Source organism: Sinocyclocheilus rhinocerous, unplaced genomic scaffold, assembly GCF_001515625.1.
Source record: "Sinocyclocheilus rhinocerous isolate Xijiao unplaced genomic scaffold, SAMN03320098_v1.1 scaffold1016, whole genome shotgun sequence".
Lineage (NCBI taxonomy): Eukaryota > Metazoa > Chordata > Actinopteri > Cypriniformes > Cyprinidae > Sinocyclocheilus > Sinocyclocheilus rhinocerous.
In genome coordinates, this window is record NW_015646359.1 from 220,959 (window position 1) to 237,381 (window position 16,423).

Consider the following 16,423-nt stretch of genomic DNA (forward strand, 5'->3'; position numbering starts at 1 on the left):
TTCGTCGCCATAGGCTCGTGCAGCTCCGCTGCCTAGCCATTGGTTCGTTTTTAATACCCTGCACGAACCAATGGTAGAGACAAGACTCACAATGTATCTGGAAAACAATGAGATGCTTCAGGAGGCTCCACAGGGACATTTTCAGACTTATATTGCCATTGTTTCAGTATGTTGAGTATATTAGTGCAGTTTCTGTATTATTCATACATGTTTAGGGAATATTTACAAACATGTTTGTTTGTGAGTGAATGCAAATGGATAACTCGAACAAAACAAGTGCTCAATCATGCACATTGGATGTTTTCAGAGATTTTAGACTTTTCTGTTTCCTGTAAGGTTGACCACTGTATCCACCATATGGCAACATATCACTTTAGTTTGTGTTTCTGTTCAGAACAACAAATAATATATTGGAATTAACCAGTAACATTATTCTTTTTGTTGTATATTTTATATTGTCAATAGTGTAGCAATACAATGTATGTTTATTGTCAATAAGCAATGTATTTCCATTTTGGAGTTTCATTATTTTCCCAAAATAGAGAGATGCTGCTTTCAAGTCATGTCAAAGTGATTGCATTTTTGAACATGATCAGTGAACATGAATGCAACAAAATGTCATAATAACAACTGGAAAGCTATTTTTGAATGAAGACTTTTTAAATCTGAGGATTGTCATAAAAAAATGGTCGATTTCAGTTCCCTTTGATCAGTTATTTTTGTATACATATTTGTCCTGTTCTTGAAGAATAGTAATATATTTAGAAAATAAAACTTGTTGTTTAACCAGTTTATGCAGTGACAGGCTTGCACAATAACCATATTACACATCATTATTTTTAACTGCATTATAATCAGTGTTGGAGAGTAACTAGTTACATGTAACATAATTACGTAATTTAATTACAAAATAAATGTTAACAATTACAAAGGGGGTTACATCTGAATATTTCCACACACATAGAGATTTGATTGATTTATTTCTTTCCCAAATTACATTGACTGCTCTAAAATATGAGACACCAATGTTTCAGGAGTTTAGGACACAGAATAGGACACATGTTTATTTTATAACTGTTTTATTTCCTATTTGGATTTATGCATATGCTTTATTTTTCCCATGACATTGTTAAATGCCAATGGTTCCTGTCGAAGCTATGCAAAGCTTGAATTTCAAGAAACAGTATCATAGCTATTAAACTATATCTTATTATTTTAAATCAGTATTTAATCTCAGAATGATCTCAAAGTAAAAAAAAAGATCTGCTGAATTCTGATTTTGTGGTGGCTCTGCTTTAAATTTAAATTATTATAATCTTAATTCAAGTGACGAAGGATTCTGAAAGTCTGACAGTAATCAGTGTTGAGCACTACTGTAAGGTTAACCCTGCCTGCTTTAAATGTTTCAAAATGATAAACAGTTGAAAACATTAGTTAGAAATTTAGAAAAGTGATCAAAATGTAATCAAATGTAATCAGTTACATTAATGTAAGAATATTGCATTTTAAATAGGGTAACTTGTAATCTGTAACCTATTCCATTTCCAAAGTAACCTTCCAAACACTGATTATAATGATAGCATGCATGCCTTTGATTGTAACATTTGGGCATATTTGTGTATATATCATAGGATTCTGTATGTTCTTGCAGTGTGTTTTGTACCAGTCACCTCTGTCACTTTCTATTCCCATGGTGATGCTGAGTATGGCTTCTCTCTCGTTCCAGCCCACTTCCTCTTTCCACCCTTGTCAGCATTATTGTCTGCAGAATTAAGCATGCCTTCGCCATAGCACCTTGTTTTTTTTCCCTCTCTAATTAGTTCCAAATAATCAAGTGAGTCTAATTCTTGTTATTTGCCTATCCAGAGGCGAGAATATGTTGTAATAGGGCACAGAGGGACCCTTCCGTTCCACTGAAACTTTAACCTTTATTAATGCACACATAAAAGCTGGTGCATAAAAGAGTGAGATGAGGAGATGCTCTATGAATGCCCCCGAATGCACCTCACGCCGGCATTAAGTCTCGCTCCCTGGATCGGCATGCAGATGGCTTGTTATGCTAAATGCAGACGGTGTTTTGATTAGGTTACTCCTACTTTCATCTGGGTGCTCTCAAACAGTGGACACAAAGGACTGCTCTTTGCTGTCTGTTTTATCTATGCAGTCTCTCTCTCTCTTTCTTCAAGTGAAGTTAAAGGTCTGAATATACAGAAAGCTCAAGGCTGTTAAAAGCAATGGATGCTTCTAGAAATGCACTGCAACATTCAAGGAAGTCTATATTAACTGGAGAAAGCTATCCATTAGCATTCCTATTTATCTTAGTGGAAGTAGCTTTGTTGGCAAATGGTGTAGTTAGACTAACTGGATCTCGCTATCTTGCTAACCTTGACACCTTGGCAGCAACCACAGCAGTTATTAATATAATATCAAATAATAATAATAATATTAAAACTGAATGTGTTTATTTAAAATTGACATTTACATTGTTTAACAACTCCTTGTACATTGAACATGACTCTGTTTACTGTATTAATACATTTCTGTTTTTACTGTGCATGATCATCATCAAAAGAAACAAAAGTCTGTGTAATCTTCGATCAGAATATCATGACCAATTCTACCTTGCAGACCTTGAGAATTCTACTGCGCTTATGCAAATGATCTTTGTTTTGATTGGTTAAAGGAAAGTTCACCCAGAAATAAAAATTTGCAGAAAATGTACTTACCCTCAGGTCATCCAAGATGTAGATGAGTTTAGCATTACATCATTAGCTCACCAAGATGCTCTGCAGTGAATGGGTGTCGTCAGAATGAGAGCCCAAACAGCTGATAAAAACATTTCAATAATCCACAAGTAATCCACATGACTCCAGTCCATCAGTCCAACCTGTGCAGAGAACAACTGTGTGTTTGTAAGAAACAAAACCATCAAGACATTTTTACCTTCAGTCATTTGCTTCCGGCTAAAATATCAGTCATCTATCCATAATATTACATTCTCTTGAAAAAGTAATCTCGTCTGAATCAGGAGTGAAATATGCAGAGATTAATCACCATTTACAAGCAACAACAGTCCAAAACAGTTCTAAACAGTTGTGTTGTTGGATTTTTATGTGAGAGGACAACAAGGTAAGGACTTTCTCTGGAAGAAACATTATTATTTTGGCCTTATATTTTGTCCAAAAGCTACAGTTTAAAGTTAAACTCTTTTTGATGGATTTGTTTCCGACAAACACGCTGCTTTTTGCTTCACAAGATGTTAATTGACTGGAGTCGTGTGGATTACTTTATTATTAGAAACGTTTTGGACTGTTATTCAAAACCATTAAACATTAAAACATTATGTGTAAGTATATGTATAATCAATCTGACTTAATATTTACATGTATTCATTATTTGTATTCATAATTGTTATTGAATATGTACACAATTCATTATTTCTCAGACATATTTCATTAAGTTTACATATTAATTTATTAATAGCCAACATTACTGAAAATAACATATGCACAATAATAGATAATAAGTGTTTCAGATAGCAGACCAATCGGCCAAAACAGTACAAGTAAACACCATTTTTATTGTATGTATTTATTTGGCTACTTTAGGAGAGCCAGTATGGAGCTACGCAAATGCAATTACAGTGCAGTAAAATGAAAGTATATTTAAAACAGATTACTTCTGGGATCAGACAGTCAATCAAGGGAAATGTTGATTGCTACAAACCTTAGCATACCTGAGCCAATAGTATTCATCCTGTCCTGTATCTGTTTAAAATAATTATAAATCCATGGAGCGTGTAAGACATTAAACACTTGATCCTTCAGAACAAAAGCAATGGTCATGGCGCAGGAGATGAGCAGAACACGCTTGAGGGAATGAATTTCTGTTTAATGGTTAATAAAAAATAAATGGATGGTTTGTAAGACTATGGAAAGATTCTGCTCATTTAGAACAGTGCTGCGTAATTTATCCTATGAGAGATGCTGGGCTTGCACTGCTGTTGACACAGTTTTGATGTGGACTGGGTATGTTTTATTGCCGTTAAGTGACTGGAGAATGTGCATATTATTCATGGCAAATTAGAGAATAAACAGTAAGAAATGGTGATAGGGACATCTAAAGCCATGTTCTCCATTTTAAACATTGTTCTATCTGTAAAAGAGTGACAAAAAGGGACATATCCTGAAAAAAAAAGATATTTTATAATAAAACAGATTGATCTACTAAATAAACGCCCTACAGCTTTCAGTTTCAAAGTTGTTAAAATACATTCAAGCATAAAACAGCTTACAACTGTAATAATATTTCACAATATTAACCTTTGGAAGGGTAGTGTACACTTAACGCATATTTCATTGTAAACAAGTTTGAAAATGTATCAAGATATGTATCCAGATATCCTGATATTTTATGTTGACTATACAGATAGTAATACAACATCTGTAATACAGTACATGCATTTATTATAAAATACAGTAATAAAAAGTGTTGGAAAAAGTTTGCAGTATATTGCACATTGTGGCCTTGGTGTGTGTGTGTGTGTGTGTGTGTGTGTGTGGCTGGTGATTGATCGATTCATGATTCACTCTCTCAGTATCAGGCGTCTGCTCCTGTGTTTAATTCTCATATTTGTCTGTAACGCTGAAAAGTTTAAGGACAAAATGTATTTTAACACAATGTGCTTGACTCAGCTTTTGTCTGCCTTCTTTTCTGTTGCTGCTGTCTAACTAATTTTGAGTAGCACTTAAGCAAGAAAAAAAATGTATTGCCTATGAAATGATGGACAATGTGGCAAAGGGAACAGTGTATTACAGAGAAATATGTTCTCTTTCAGTCGGTCACTCTCGATGTCACGTCGGATGACCAACGAATTGGGATCTCGCCTAGAGAGACCAATCCACTTCGAGTGTAAACTAAACGAGCCAATGCACATTGGCATGCGATTATTTCATCCAGCTGCCACTGATCACAGCATGAGCATAAGTAGGCAGCAGATGCAGCGCATATTCAGCTTTGCGCTTCGGAGCCGAGCCGTTCTATCGTTCTGCTCCTGACCTTCTGCTTACCGAGTGAATCTACGGTTAGAGTTCAAGCACGCTCTTCGAGGGCTCTCGTGCTGGCGGTACGGTGCTTCAGCGGCGGTGGTTTTCCCGTGTCGAGTGGGTTGCACACATCAGGCTGCACTACCCCCTGTGTGTGTTGCAAGCGGCCATCTCCCCTGTGCGCTTCAGCACACTAAAAGAGCATTTCTAAAAGAGCATTTCTAAAACAGCTCTACGGGTGGAACGTCTTTTTAAAGACGTGTCTTTTTAAAGATGCCTTTCCATCCGTGCGTTTCTGGATGCGGTCGATACCTGGCGCCGGGTGATGGTCACGATCGCTGCCTCTCGTGTCTGGGCATTAAGCACGCTGAGGCGGCTTTCGTGGACGAGTCATGCTCCCATTGCGGGAGTATGACCGTCTCTGAGCTGCCGGCACTCCGAAACCAGTGGGGCTGTCAAGAGAGCAGGCTGGACCCTCAAAAAGGGTACCACCTGTATCTTCCGAGGCTCCCTCCGATGCAGCGATCGACATCCGATCGTCGGGGGGAGACTCGGAAGATACAGGTGGTACCCTTTTTGAGGGTCCAGCCTGCTCTCTCGACAGCCCCACTGGTGTCGGAGTGCCGGCGGACGGAGGAGCCCCCCGATGATCGGATGTCGATTGCTGCATCGGAAGGTGAGCCAGACTTTTCTGGGGAGGAAGATCCGTCAGCGCTGCCGCCTTCTGGGCGGCCAGCGGTGCCAGATCCGGATCCGGAAATGATGGCTATGTTTTCCCGGGCCGCTGAGAGTGTCGGGTTTGAGTGGAATCTTCCACCGCGTCCCGAACCCTCGAGGTTGGACGATTGGTTTCTCAGGGTGGCTCGCGCTGGTTCTCAGGGCCCCACCCCAGTGCCTTTCTTCCCGGAGGTGCATGATGAGATCACTGGGTCATGGACAGCACCTTTCACTGCCAGAAACCGCCCCAGTGGCTCATCCTCCCTCACCACCCTCGATGGGGGTCCAGAAAGCAGCAGATGCCCCTGTCTTGCGTGCAGAGATCGCAGTCCTACTGGCGAAGGACGCGATAGAGCCGGTTCCTCCAGCCGATATGAGGTCGGGGTTTTACAGCCCTTACTTCATTGTACCCAAGAAAGGCGGTGGGTTGAGACCTATCTTGGATCTGCGCGTCTTGAACCGGGCCCTTCACAGGCTCCCGTTCAAGATGCTCACGCAGAAATGCATCTTCAGGTGTATCCGTCCCCAAGATTGGTTCGCAGCGATCGACCTGAAGGACGCGTACTTTCATGTGTCGATCCTTCCGCGCCACAGGCCATTCCTGCAGTTTGGGTTCGAAGGACAGGCATATCAGTACCAGGTCCTGCCCTTTGGACTGTCCCTGTCAACCCGTGTCTTCACGAAAGTTGCGGAGGCGGCCCTTGTTCCCCTGAGAGAACAGGGCATTCGCATCCTCAACTACCTCGACGACTGGCTCATACTCGCTCAGTCTCAGGATAAGTTGTGCGAACACAGGGACTTGGTGCTCTCACACCTCTGCCTGTTGGGCCTTCGGGTCAACTGGGAAAAGAGCAAACTCTCCCCGACGCAGAGGATCTCTTTTCTGAGAAGGCTAAATCCTCCACGGCCCCCCTCTATACCCTCTTGGGACCTGACTCTAGAGCTCACAGCACTACAGCAGGGCCCATTTGAGTCTTTGCAGACAGTCGAGCTGAAGTTTCTGTCAATGAAAAATCTACTCCTGCTTGCACTGGCCTCCATCAAGAGGGTAGGGGACCAGCACGCATTTTCGGTCGACGATTCATGCCTAGAGTTCGGGCCGGCCGCCTCCCAGGTAACTCTGAGGCCCTGGCCCGGCTATGTGTCCAAGGTTCCCCCTACTCCCTTCAGGGATCAGGTGGTGAGCCTGCAAACGCTGCCCCCGGAGGAGGCAGACCCAGCCCTAGTTTTGCTCTGTCCCGTCCGAGCCTTAAGGTGCTACGTAGACCGGACACAAAGCTTCACGACCTCAGACCAGCTCTTTGTCTGTCATGGAGGCCGGCAGAAGGGGAATGCCGTCTCTGAGCTGTGGGCTGGGCAACCCCTAACACGTTCGTTATATTCTATAGCCTTCGTGTGGAGCCGGTATCCTCCTGTGTTCTCACCTTAAAGGTGACGTGACATGTGGCCAAGTATGGTGACCCATACTCGGAATTAGTGCTCTGCATTTACCCATCCAAAGTGCACACACACAGCAGTGATTGGGTTACGAGTCTGACTCTCGGGTAGAAGCACTGAGTGGCCCCGGCTTCGGGTCGGCTATCTAAAACTGCTCCAGAGAGTCCGTATAGTAGACCTTGTTGAGCTCCTGCGTCCCCTCGGCAGCCAGACGTGGTGGAGCGTCCGGCGCCAGGCCCTCACTCGATGAATCCGTGAGAACCGGTAGAAGGCTGGGTTCCATATGTAGAGGCCTAAGTGGTTCCCATATGTGTAAAGTCCACGGTATAGCCTCAGTGTGTTTCCCCGACAGACTTCTGCCATTCCATGAGGATTACAATCACCTCCAATTTTCCATATGCACCTAACTCACGCTGTGATCAGCGGCAGCTGGATGCAATAATCGCATGCCAATGTGCATTGGCTCGTTTAGTTTGCACTCGAAGTGGATTGGTCTCTCTAGGCGAGATCCCAATTCGTCGGTCATCCAACGTGACGTCTCCGTTCCCTCCTTCAGGGAACGAGGGTTACCATACGTAACCGAGACGTTTCTCATTTTTCAGACATTTACTGTTTTGAACACAGCCTGATGGTCACTGTTGTCTTCTGTTGAATGCTGTATTATTAATAAAACATTGAAAATATGCAGACCAGTCCTTTTTTCTTTCTATATACTTCAAGTGCACCCTTGACTTGTTTTTGTTGTCCCTTGAGAGTGTCTTTTTGCACTTTTCTTTGTTGCAAAATATCACAGACTGAAATGAAGGCAATTTTATATCACTATGTCATTCAATCTTTTTCACAGACGAGCAGCAAAAGAAACACAACTTGCAGGGGCAATTACTTTCTTCAGAGTTTCCAAACATGTCCATCTGTTCTCATAACTGCACAATGTTGTTGGTATCAGTGTTTCTTTAGACGTTTTAAAGTTTCTGGTTCTGGTAAAAATAACTCTGTGGTTTTAAGTGCAATCTTTTTAAGACATTACCATCACAATTTGGGTACAGACAAGGAAGGATATTTGTTAAGATGTGAAAAATATGATATTATATATATATTGAAAAATAATATATTATTATATATTAAAGATGGCCAGACACTGACTCAACCCTAGAGGAAATATTTTTGGTGGGATGATTTATGAGCAGTGACTACAGAAGTGCTATAATTTGTATTTCATCATTGTTATAACATTTGTTTTTTCATCTGTTTGACTTTTCACAATCTGTCCAGCTCAGTTTCCAACTTGTGCAATGTAGTACACTAAATTTATCATTTTATGAAAGTAACTTTAGTTTTCAATTTTAGTAGGATGAATATTCTTAACAGACCTCCACTGTTCTGAATTAGGGCTGCACGATAAATCGCATGCGATTTATCGTGCAGCCCTATTCTGAATGCAGTGATTCATAGGTGTATGTATGATAATCATAGTGTTTTTGGATAGAAGCACTCAGATCTCCTCTTTGGCAGGGTATGATGTACTTGGAGGAGAGGCGGCTGGTGCACAGGGACCTCGCGGCCCGTAACGTCCTGGTAAAATCTCCGAACCACATCAAGATCACTGATTTTGGACTTGCTCGACTGCTGGATGCTGATGAAAAGGAGTATAATTCAGATGGAGGCAAGGTCAGTATTGACAAGCTGAGACACACTAGTTCTGAAAAACTCATAAAACTTAATATGTGGTTTGGATTCATTTAATTCATTTTAAGTTATTTTTTAATTCATGTGAGTTGGACACAAAAAAAATGGTAGAGAGAATGGTAGTTTCTTGATTGTATTTCTAATTTCTAATCATATTGCAAATTGGACTGTTCTTTGTTTTTTCTTTAGAATTTCACAAATGTATGTTTTAATTATACAGATTGCATTACTCCATGTATTATTACATCCTGATGAGAATTCTCTCTTATGTAGATGCCCATTAAGTGGATGGCCCTGGAGTGCATTCATTACAGGAAGTTCACACATCAGAGTAATGTATGGAGTTATGGTGAGTAAAACACTTTTACAGTGTCCTAGTTTTACTTAAATCAGTTAGTAGTATAGTATAAATTTAAAGCAATCCTTCACTAGTCAATGATAAGGACTTATTTGTAAGTCAACGCTACTCATAGCGTAGGAGAGTCAAATTATATATATATATATATATATATATATATTTAGGCTTTAAATTGAATTTTAAATACAGAATATTGTCAGACTCTGTTCCGTGTTTTGTGGTTGTGTTGCTCCTCATGTGCCTTCCTTTCCCATGTTTAATTTGTCCCAGGTGTTTCCCATGATGTGTCATTGCTCCCAGGTGTGTCTCGTCATCCCCTCCTCCTGTGTGTATAAATAGTGTTCCCTGTGTGTGTTCCAGCGTCCGGTATTGTTTATGTCTACTCCTCGTGCTACGTGTGATTCCCCGTGAAGATTAATAAATTCCTTGGTTGTTGTACTCTTGGTCTCCTCGTTCCTTGCTCCGTGTTCCCGCACCGTAGCAGATCGTGACAAATATACACTGAACAAAATTATAAATGCAACATTTTTATTTTTGTCACCATTTTTCATGAGCTGAACTCAAAGATCTACGACTTTTTCTATGTACACAAAAGGCCTATTTCTCTCAAATAGTGTTCACAAATCTGTCTAAATCTGTGTTAGTGAGCACTTCTCCTTTGACGAGATAATCCATCCACCTCAGGCAAAAACAAAAGTGTTGCGTTTATAATTTTGTTCAGTGTATTTGGGCTCAGTAAGTTTTTCTTTTTTTTTTTTAGAAACTTGTACTTTTATTCAGCAGAGATGCATTAATTGATCAAAAGTGACAGTGATCTAAAATAGTAAACAACACCACTGTTTCCAGCACTGATATTAAGTAGAAATGTTTCTTGAGCAGGAATTCAGCATATTTGTTATATGGGCGTTATATGGGCGACCGAGACGAGAGGCGTGCGGATCCATCTGCAGAACTTTATTTACAACGTGATTACAAAACAAGCAAGGGTCGGACATTGGCAAACAGGCATATCATGGATAAGACAAAAGAGTAGTCTGGTAAACAGGCGTGGTCGATCTCCGGTGAACAATGTCCAAACAGGGTAATCCAAATGGGTAATCCAAAACACAGGCAATAGTTCAGGCGAGGGTCAAACAGAGTCCAAACAGAGCAGGGCAAGAGAATAATCCAAAGAAAGGCAAGATATCCAAAACCGACTAGACTAAACAGGCGAAACAGACCAAGACTAGAAACTAGGCAAACTTGGGATGGCTCCGTAATGTTGCTATCACAGACGTAGCGATATGCGCAAACAATACTCGGCAGTGAGGAAGAGGAAGTCCATGGCTTATGTAGGGTGTTTGATTGGTTACAGCTGTGTGTGTAATCAGTGCAATGGATGATGGTAAATGTAGTCCGGGGTGACATGCAACAGTTTGTGTAGTGTGAGAGTCAATGTAACTGGTAAACAATTAAATAAGATACAATTTCTAAATAAAAAGTTGTATGTAATAATAAAAAAAGCTTAGTTTTTTTGTATGTAATAATAAAAAAAGCTTAGTTTTTTTTACTTTCTCAAATCTGTCTGTATACCGAATGTGATGTGTTGACTATTGTTATTCAGGGGTGACTATCTGGGAGCTGATGACGTTTGGAGGAAAGCCCTATGATGGGATTCCCACACGTGAGATTCCAGACATCTTGGAGAAGGGCGAACGTTTGCCCCAGCCGCCCATCTGCACCATAGACGTCTACATGGTGATGGTGAAATGTGAGTGTTATGTAGAATCATGAATGTGATCAGTAGCTCAAATTCTACAGAAAGGTACTAGCACACATACGGTTCAGTGATGGTAAATCATGGATGTGTAGTATTTGAAAGACACAGTAAGGTACTTCAAAGAATTCCAATGTATTACAATAACTTTAATGTACACAAACCAGCATTACTGTGATTTTTCTATGCTATCATTTTTATACTAATACCGTGATATTTTATTTAGCAAGATACATGCAATCACATGGTTTTTAGCCCAGCCGCTCGCCATGTTTGGCCAGACAGTCTTGTGGACTGTGGTAATAAGCAGCTGGGTGAGCGGTGGGGTTTCTCAGCCGGTTCAATCAAATAAACACAAAGAGATGAAATGAGACACGGACTAAACCCATTAATTCGAATTACATTTTCACTGTAAGCTGTTGTTTGTGATTCTACTCGCTGTGACATCTGTAGCCCCACGGACAATGAAATGTGAAATATTGATGGAGATGAAACGTGGTGTGATTGCGTGAGTAATTGCTGCTCATTTGGATAATGTGTTTGAGTATGAGAACTGAAAGGAAATTAATTGGGAGAAAATAAGGAGCAGGCTGCTGCAAGGTGAGGGCATGTTACTTCCTGTCAGAGACATAATAGAACTGTAAGAAGTTCAGTAATTTGGGGTAATGTGGAAAGAAAAAACAGCTCAATAAGATGCAAATGAGTCTGTCCGTCTATCTATAGTGCCCTCCACTAATATTGGCACCCTTGTTAAATATGAGCAAAGGTGGCTGTGAAAATAAATCTGCATTGTTTATCTTTTTATCTTTCATTCAAAAAGTAAAACAATTGAAAGTGGAACTCACATTATTAAATTAATGTTTTTCTCCAATGCATGTAGGCCAACAATTATTGGCACCCCTAAACATTTTTATGAGTAAAATATCTCTGAAGTATATTCCCATTCAGATGGGACTGGCTTCTATGGTCAGATGAAACAAAAAAAGAGGCTTTTGGCAGCAAACCCACCAGATGGGTTTGGTGCAAATAGGGTTAAAAAGTACCCCATGCCCATGGTGAAATATACTGCTGGATTTTTACTGGCCTATTTTTCTGAATGATTGGTTACAGCTGTGTGTGTAATCAGTGCAATGGATGATGGTAAATGTAGTCCGGGGTGACATGCAACAGTTTGTGTAGTGTGAGAGTCAATGTAACTGGAAGGCAACATCTGGTGGCGAGCAGACGGAAAACCACGGACCAGATTCATGACAATATTAGAATGATTTCTGGAGAATCATGCGACACTGAAGACTGGTGTAATGATGCTCAAAATTCAGCTTTGTGTCACAGGAATGAATTACTTTTGAAAATATATAACAGTTATTTTAAATTGTAAAATATTTTTGATCAAATAAATGCAGCCTTGATGCCCATAAAATATTTCTTTTAAAATATATTAAAAGAAAAATATTACAGACTGCAAACTTTAAAATTCTATTGGTATTGGTGTCTGTATATGATATAATATATAAATTAAATGGTGTATTTAAATGGTGTATTCTGATACAGTTACAATTTTAAAATTACAAATATTTTATTTGTAATATTTGCTTTACGTTGTTTAATAACATGGTGATGGTGAAATGTGAGTGTTATGTAGAATCCTGAATGTGATCAGTAGCTCAAATTCTACAGAAAGGTACTAGCACACATACGGTTCAGTGATGGTAAATCATGGATGTGTAGTATTTGAAAGACACAGTAAGGTACTTCAAAGAATTCCAATGTATTACAATAACTTTAATGTACACAAACCAGCATTACTGTGATTTTTCTATGCTATCATTTTTATACTAATACCGTGATATTTTATTTAGCAAGATACATGCAATCACATGGTTTTTAGCCCAGCCGCTCGCCATGTTTGGCCAGACAGTCTTGTGGACTGTGGTAATAAGCAGCTGGGTGAGCGGTGGGGTTTCTCAGCCGGTTCAATCAAATAAACACAAAGAGATGAAATGAGACACGGACTAAACCCATTAATTCGAATTACATTTTCACTGTAAGCTGTTGTTTGTGATTCTACTCGCTGTGACATCTGTAGCCCCACGGACAATGAAATGTGAAATATTGATGGAGATGAAACGTGGTGTGATTGCGTGAGTAATTGCTGCTCATTTGGATAATGTGTTTGAGTATGAGAACTGAAAGGAAATTAATTGGGAGAAAATAAGGAGCAGGCTGCTGCAAGGTGAGGGCATGTTACTTCCTGTCAGAGACATAATAGAACTGTAAGAAGTTCAGTAATTTGGGGTAATGTGGAAAGAAAAAACAGCTCAATAAGATGCAAATGAGTCTGTCCGTCTATCTATAGTGCCCTCCACTAATATTGGCACCCTTGTTAAATATGAGCAAAGGTGGCTGTGAAAATAAATCTGCATTGTTTATCTTTTTATCTTTCATTCAAAAAGTAAAACAATTGAAAGTGGAACTCACATTATTAAATTAATGTTTTTCTCCAATGCATGTAGGCCAACAATTATTGGCACCCCTAAACATTTTTATGAGTAAAATATCTCTGAAGTATATTCCCATTCAGATGGGACTGGCTTCTATGGTCAGATGAAACAAAAAAAGAGGCTTTTGGCAGCAAACCCACCAGATGGGTTTGGTGCAAATAGGGTTAAAAAGTACCCCATGCCCATGGTGAAATATACTGCTGGATTTTTACTGGCCTATTTTTCTGAAGGAGGTCCTGGACATCTTGTTCAGATACATGGCTTCTACATGGCTACATGGATTCTATCAAATACCAACAGATAAAAAAATCTAAACCTGACTGTAAAAAATCGTATAATGGGCCGTGGATCTTCCATCAGGACAATGATCCAAAACAAACATCACAATCAACACAAAAAGGTGTCTCTGAGCACAAAATGAAGCTTCTGCCATGGCCGTCCCAGTTCCCTGACCTCAACCCTATAGAAAATGAGTGGGGTGAACTGAAGAGAAGAATCGCCAACATGGAGCTGGTAATCTGAAGGATCTTGAGTGATTCCGTATGAAGGAATCTATCTGTCTTTCTATCTGTCTGTTAGTCAGTCAAAATAAAACTTAATTTGAGTAACTACATTGGATTTGTCTGTAAAAACTGTGTAATTGATAAATGTAGTTACTACTGCCATTTCTTACTGTCTTCACCTCCAGGCTGGATGATTGATGCTGATAGTCGGCCTCGGTTTAAAGAACTCGCTGCAGAGTTCAGCCGCATGGCACGAGACCCTCAGAGATACCTCGTCATACAGGTGAGAATATAACTATTTTTGTATTATATCTCACCTTGAAAATCAATACTTTTGTCCTACACCACCCATTAAACTCAATGTGATCGCAGAGAGTGATGGTGTCATTTCTGCTCTCAGGGGGATGACCGCATGAAGCTGCCCAGCCCCAACCACAGTAAGTTCTTCCAGAGTCTACTGGACGAGGAGGAGCTGGATGACCTGATGGACGCTGAGGAGTACTTGGTTCCTCAGACCTTTAATATCGCTACCTCTTCTTATACATCAAGACCACCAATGGATACCAGTAAGGTAAGAATAGCTCTTTGCTTTGTTTACAGTTTTTTTTTTCATGACCTGATAAAATATATACCTTGATTGCTGTGCAAGTCAAAAAAAAAAAAAAAGTTTAAATGTAAAGCCTTTGAAAATGTTTTTATGTTTTACTGTCTTCTGTTAAACGTACACTACCAGTCAACATTTTTCTTTTCTATTTTAATATACTGTATGTAAAAATGTAATTCCTGTAATGGCAAAGCAGAATTTTCAGCAGCCATTACTCCAGTCTTCAATGTCCATGATCCTTAAGAAATCAGCCTAAAATATATTAAAATGAAATAATCAGAATTATAAAATGTATAGGTTATCTTCCCAGAAGAGTGTCCACACTGAGGCTCTGTAGCACTTTGTTTATCACTATTTGTTGACCAGTGCTGTAAGTATAGGATCAGGACAATCTGTTAACAGCAGTTTTGAAAGGAATGAACTAGTTTGTCCAATATAATGCATATGTGGTAGATGGTAGAGGCGGTACGGTTTAGAAAACCTTTTTTTGAAACAAAAAGATATATTATACCCGGTTATCCAAAAGCATTTCATGTCAATGGAAATTGTTTAGTCAGCCATCTTTGCTTATTGAAAACACAATTGGGCAGATGGAAAATTAAATGAAAATTTAATTTAGCTGAAAATGTGTTCACTCTCAGGTCATCCAAGATGAAGAAGAGTTTTTTTTTTTTTTTTTTTTGAAAAGGAGTTAGAGACATTTAGCATCACATCAGTTGCTCACCAATGGATTCTCTAGTAAATGGGTGCCATCAGAATGAGAGTCCAAACAGCTGATAAAACATCACAAAAATCTACAAGTCAGGAGAATGAAATATTGTAGACAATATTGATAGCATGCACTTTTAACAATGTCTGAAAGATAATTAATTCAACCAAAGTCAGGGGTCCAGTGCCCAACTAAACGGAACACTAAACAGACATAAACAACTTTTATATATGTACCATATGAAATAAATAAAGCCAAAATGGTTTATAATAAGTGAACGTGAAAGTACCTAAAAACAGCAGCTTTCAATTTTGAACTTTCATTATCAATAACTCTTTATTAGCAATAGCACTTCTCATAACCCCTGTTATTGAACAAACTGCTTATGATTATGCTGTTAGTTTTCTTTGTTTTCATATCTCTAAATGTTTGTGTTTGTTTGCAATTTTTTGGTTTTCACATCAATAATGGCTTAAATATAGAACTATGCAAGCTTGTCCCCAAAGATACTGCTTACATACAGACAACTGGCCTACTCACAATCAACCCTGCAAGACCATGCTGGTGAACCATCTTCACCAGCTCGATTTGGCTTGAGAACAGCATGACTATGGTGGTCCACCAGCTAGACCAGCACAGACCAGCATAAACCAGCCTGGACCAGCATGAAATTCACTGTAATTGAAGTTCATGCTGGCCCAGGACTGGAGTCGTGTGGATTATTGTAATGGTTTTGTCAGTTGTTTGGACTCTTATTCTGACAGCATCCATTGACTGCAGAGGATCCATTGGTAAGCAAATGATGTAATGCTAAATTTCTCTAAATCTGTTTCAAAGAAGAAACAAACTCTTGAGGGTGAGTACATTTTCAGCAAATTTTGTTTGAACTATTCCTTGAAGAAAAATGGTTACTAAATCATTAAGGGAAAATAATTTTGGCTTTCATTACTCTCATACTAACCAGCCAAACCTTGACCCCTTATTTTGGAAGTAATAACTAATTTTGCAATTCTGTTTTTCCCTGAAACCTTTAGTTTCACCTTTAATGAAACTTCACATCATCTTATTGTTCCCATAGTCTTTTTTTATTGTATTATTTTATTATAT

General features: G+C 39.4%; 1 protein-coding gene across 1 annotated transcript in view; it reads left to right on the forward strand.

Annotated features, from left to right (window-relative positions):
- Nucleotides 1-16,423, forward strand: part of LOC107707608 (receptor tyrosine-protein kinase erbB-4-like) — a 229,271-nt gene that overhangs the window by 206,781 nt on the left and 6,067 nt on the right. The window contains exons 21-25 of the mRNA XM_016511687.1: nucleotides 8,712-8,867; nucleotides 9,159-9,234; nucleotides 10,847-10,993; nucleotides 14,189-14,286; nucleotides 14,404-14,574. Of these exons, the coding sequence (XP_016367173.1) occupies nucleotides 8,712-8,867; nucleotides 9,159-9,234; nucleotides 10,847-10,993; nucleotides 14,189-14,286; nucleotides 14,404-14,574 (648 nt within the window). The remainder of the gene's footprint in view (nucleotides 1-8,711; nucleotides 8,868-9,158; nucleotides 9,235-10,846; nucleotides 10,994-14,188; nucleotides 14,287-14,403; nucleotides 14,575-16,423) is intronic.